The sequence below is a fragment of the Frankliniella occidentalis genome, unplaced genomic scaffold, assembly GCF_000697945.3.
Source record: "Frankliniella occidentalis isolate FOCC.00 unplaced genomic scaffold, Focc_3.1 Scaffold50, whole genome shotgun sequence".
NCBI classification, from domain to species: Eukaryota; Metazoa; Arthropoda; class Insecta; order Thysanoptera; family Thripidae; genus Frankliniella; species Frankliniella occidentalis.
Window position 1 is genome coordinate 1,215,708 of NW_026267180.1, and position 4,763 is coordinate 1,220,470.

The 4,763-nt window shown below is 49.3% G+C and overlaps 1 protein-coding gene across 1 annotated transcript in view; it reads left to right on the plus strand.

The window, feature by feature from the left end:
- The window catches only part of LOC127749363 (neuron navigator 2-like), a 117,422-nt gene extending 115,987 nt beyond the window's left edge, over positions 1-1,435 (plus strand). The window contains exon 6 of the mRNA XM_052267321.1: positions 1,309-1,435. Coding sequence (XP_052123281.1) covers positions 1,309-1,435 — 127 coding nt within the window. The remainder of the gene's footprint in view (positions 1-1,308) is intronic.
- The last annotated feature ends 3,328 nt before the right edge of the window (positions 1,436-4,763 follow it).

Consider the following 4,763-nt stretch of genomic DNA (forward strand, 5'->3'; position numbering starts at 1 on the left):
CTACGGTCAGCAGCGCGCGCCCGCTCCCTCTCTCGCGTGCGCCCTTCTCCCTTCTCTCCCCCCCCCCCCCCTCTCTCTCTCTCTCTCTCCTTCCCCCAATTTTTCTCTCTGTCGTGAATTTTTAATGGCGCGTATCCGCGCCGCCGAGGGAGGGAGGGAGGGAGGGAGGGAGAGGGGAAGGGGAGGCGGCATCCCTTTGTCAGTCAGAGCCGCCCTCGTTCGAACACGTGTTGCAGATTCCCTGGCAAATACCCTCACGCCTGTCACGAGGCAGACACAATACGCTTTGCTTCACCTTCCCCACTCCCTTCTCTCCCCCCCCCCCCCCCCTCCCTCCTTTTTCCCCCCTCTCCCCCCCCCCCCCCCCCTCCCCCCCCCCCCCCCCCTCTCTCTCTCTGCTCTCTCCTTCCCTCTCCGACTGACGCGTGCCGTTACAAAAGGTCTGATTATTGTCAACATCTTATTTTTTTTAATATATTTTTTTGGAAGAGAAAGATGCATACAGGAGAAAGCAAATGGGCGAAGAAGAGGGGAGTTGACGAGACCCGATAAGAAGGTGTGTTCGATTTCCGGCCAATATAGATGTGGCATAAGGCAGCTACAAGCGTTTCTCGTGACGCGTTTCGTCTTTGATTTTCCTTTGCGGGGTAACTGGAAGAGCGTAGAGCTAAGAGGCGGGCCAAAGGGACGGGGCTGGGCGCCGCAGGGCGAGCTGGGGTGGCTCAGACCAATCGGATTGGCCAAACGCGCCAAATAAATTGAATGATGATGCAATTGCAATTTCATCTGTTGCTATACGATACGCACCCTTCACTTCAGTCGTGAGGCGCGTAACAATTGTGTTTTCGAATGGAGGCACTTGTGCAATATGAGGAAGCAGGAAACCTAATTTCCCATCATGCCCTGCTGCTGCGACATAATTTTGTCTCCTTGATGTTTGCATAAAATTTAATATTTCTGTCTTTTTAATAATACCAGGCCACTAGCCCCCTCCTTCCCCAACACGCCGTCGGCCAGAAATAATTATTTTCATTATTTTGTGCCAGAAACTTAACGAGCGCTGTTGAATGACTTTGGCGCGTATCTGACGCTAGTCTCCTTGGCAGTGTTGCCTGTTTAATTAAAGGGCATCCACCCCTGGCTCCGTAACTTAAGCCCCCAGTGCGGCCCACCAGCGTCCAGGCACGACACACCACCATGGCGGTGCTGTGACGAGAAGCGTCCGGATTGACATTGTTTAATGGAAAACGCATTTTATAAAATTTCCAAAACTGTATTTCTTTCCTTACATAATTTTTCATATTTTAGTTCTAAATTACAAACTGCAATTTGTCAGTTTTCCTTAGTTTTTAGTATTGTTTACTCTTGTGAAATTCGTACTTTGCTAATCTATATGTTGGGAGCAGAATTGCCAGTTATGGCTCCCTTGGACTAGTTCCCCCATTAATTTCTTTTAAAAGTCCTTGATAGTACTTCAAATTTCTCATGAAGTGCATAAAATATTAATTCTTAGAGTACAAAAAAAAATCAATTTGCTCAGCTAAATCCAGTCTGTTAATCTAATGGTGTGCCCAGTAACCATCCCTTCACCCAGGTGGGCCTAAAACGAGGAAAGCTGGCGCATCAGATCGGGCGCATTGTCGAAGGCGAGTTTTTGTCGAGAGACCCAAATCCGAGTCGAATGAAGAATAGCAGAAAGTTTCGAGGAAAAGGGCAAACGGAATGTCGTGTCGCCCCCGAGGCCAGGAGAAAAATGGAAAAAGCAATGAAAGGGGTGAATCGTAAAACAGCTGAAGAGAACGGCGCAACCGAGGGTCGTAGTGAACAAACGGTGTAGCCACTGCATGTGGCAGAGGGTCGGGAGGGGCCGTGCAACTGGGCTTGCATTGCATTTGCCGCATGCCTGGCTTGTTTCGAATCACTTTGAGAGGGAGAGGGAGAGCAGGGCGGCTGCGGCGGGAAGTTTGAGGGGAAAAGTTCTGGAAATGATGATGAATGCGGTAAAATTTGTGCATTTATGGATAGGTCAGCGGGCGTGCTTTACTGATTGTGTATAAGTGTATACTTTTTGGAGAATGGAGTGAGGGGGAATGAGGGGTTTGCGTATTGATTCAGGAAAAATATGATATTCGCACAGTGGGTGGTTGTGTGCAGCAGCTGTAACTTTTTGCCTGTATCATCAGTTTTATTTTGATGCCGGGGGGGGGGGGGGGGGTATTCGATCGAGGGGAGGGGCATAAATTACTCCCACCTTTGGGAAATGCAGAGCGAACATGCACTCTCCGTTGCCTCGTTGCTCTTGTCACCTAGCGCTACCTGGATTATACCACGCTAAAATAAAATACGACAAAAACAGCGTCCGAAAGTTGTGGATTTGGTCGTGAATCGGACGAGTTAATTCAATTAAAAGCATTCTGCATGGCGTAGGGGCAGGGCCCGCGAGGCAGTCGGACTCGGAGGGGTGCGAAATGGTATGCCGTGTCACGCACACGGTCCGGGATCATTTATTCCTCTCATTTTCACACTTCCTTCTGCTCGGAACTGCTATGCTGGGCTGGGTGGTCCATGTGAAATCGGTCTAAAAACAAAACTCCTTCATGACTTCACTTCAGTTTACGGTCTTGAGTGTTGCCAGCTTTTTTCACTGAAATCCTTGTAGCCACATTGAATTAAATTTTAAAGTTGTGATTCGTGTTTTGCGGAAAATGTTAGCGTTTTATGAAAGGTTTTGGCTTCTTTTGTGTGCCAAGTTTTGTCGAAAGAGAGCACGATGGGTTGCATGGTTTTCTCTCAGGGTCACAGCTTACCACGTACTTGCTAATGTCTGCGAGCGAAGACCTTTGTGTTTCCCTTCTTTGTCAATCAGGGCCCTATCTATTTCCAATTCCATCCCGGACAAGCCAAGCAGCCCCCATTATGATCCGGGAGGGGTCGGGGGCAATCAGATCCGGGGAGGGTCGCGCGCGTTGGGCCCCCTCGTGGCCATTACCGAAGGGCCATGTGGTGGTCTGCGGTGGGTGGGCCTCTTAGGCCGCGGGCTGGACTCATGGATCTGGCCTCTCTCTCTCTCGCTCCACCCCCGCCCCCTCCAGATGCACCATGTCAGATAAGGGAGGGGGATGAACAAAGTGAGGAAGGGACGGGGCAAGTCTGTAATCATCTGTAAAGGCGCCGTATCTAGGATGGACTGAACGCCGCCGCGCCCTCCTCTATTTCGCATCCGCCCCTTCTCTCTCTCTCTCTCTCTCTCTCTCTCTCTCTCTCTCTCTCTCTCTCTCTCGCTGGCATTGGCGCGTGAGGAAGACTAAACAGGACAGGGGGCGGCCCTGCATGGGGGCGGCGAGCACTGTGGTGCAGGAGGTGAAGTGCGTACATGCCATTATCTAACGAGTGAAAGGGGCAGGGTGCGCGAGAGAGAGAAAGGGGGGGGGGGGAATTGTTACATCGACGAAGGGTGGAAAATTCACTTATCCAATAGGTACGGTCGCTACGGACGCCCGTCGAACTTAGCGCCCCTCCTCGAATTAATTGCGTTTAGTTAATTCTCATCCTCCGGTCTCTTTGTCTTCTGCTCCGCTTCTTGCGTAAAAACTTTTAAATTAACCGTCAGACTCCCCCTCGCCCCCCCCCCCCCTGCTCCAGAGGGGTGGTGAATTATTTTTTTCTGCCCTGTTCGCGTTTTTCACGAGGTAATTTGAGTTTGAAGACATGAAGATGGATTAGATCTCGTTTCTCCGGAGTGAGGATTGATTTTGTTCAATTATCGAACTTGACGGAGAGAGCTCCGCAGGTGTATCGCGGAAATTGAGTGGAAGTGGTAGACGTAGGGGGTTGCTGAGTCGCCCCCCCCCCCCCCCTCTTTCGCTCCACCCTCCGCCTCCTAATTTCGACGAATGCAGGCACCTCCAAAGTAAGGGAATTAAAATCTTTTTTCGAACTTTACCTCAAGATTAAGGATGATCGCAAGGCTCTAAATCACTGTAGTGGATGGTATTACCAGAAAAAGGATACGACAAAATAATGTCGGTAGAGTCTCCCCCCAGAAGTGGCAGTGCGCTATCCGCGCGATGATTCTCAACAAGCAGGAGTAGGTGTAGAATTGATTAAATCGTCCATTCATGAGACGTTTTCACCCTGAAGGAAGTGGACGGACACTTGGGGTGCGATGATGAATCGTCTCATAAATGCAGTGGCCGGGCTCCGCGGGGCTGACTGGGCGGCGGAGGTTTCTCTCTTTTGAATCCTATTGGCGCCTCCCGCCCCTCCCGCCGTCGCCCTTCTGCTGCTGCAATGTTATTGAGTGCTGACAGTTCAATAAGGACGAATGCAGACCGTGCAATTGTGCCCCAAACGTAAACGCCATAAGCAGGCCATTTCATTTTTTGTTCCCTTAATGATTAACAATTAAAGGGCTCTATTTCCATGACTTACCCCTTCGAAATGTTTACAAAATTAGCAGTTTTTTTAAGGCCTGTAGCATGGTTTTAATTTTTTTGGCGGGTCAGTTTTTGAGCTAGATTGCTCATCTATGAACTCGAAGTGTCTTTAAATAGTACAAAACCACCTTGAAATTTTCAGATAGCTAACTCAATTTGTTCTCGAGTTATCGTGGGTTCAGACATGTCTGCAGACAAACAAACAGAATGGAACTTTTCCAGTGTAGTATGGGCAGTGTTGTGCAGTATCTAGATAAAAGTATCTAGATACTGTATCTAGATACTTTTTTAGTATCTTTTACTGGTATCTAGATAAATTTTGTGACC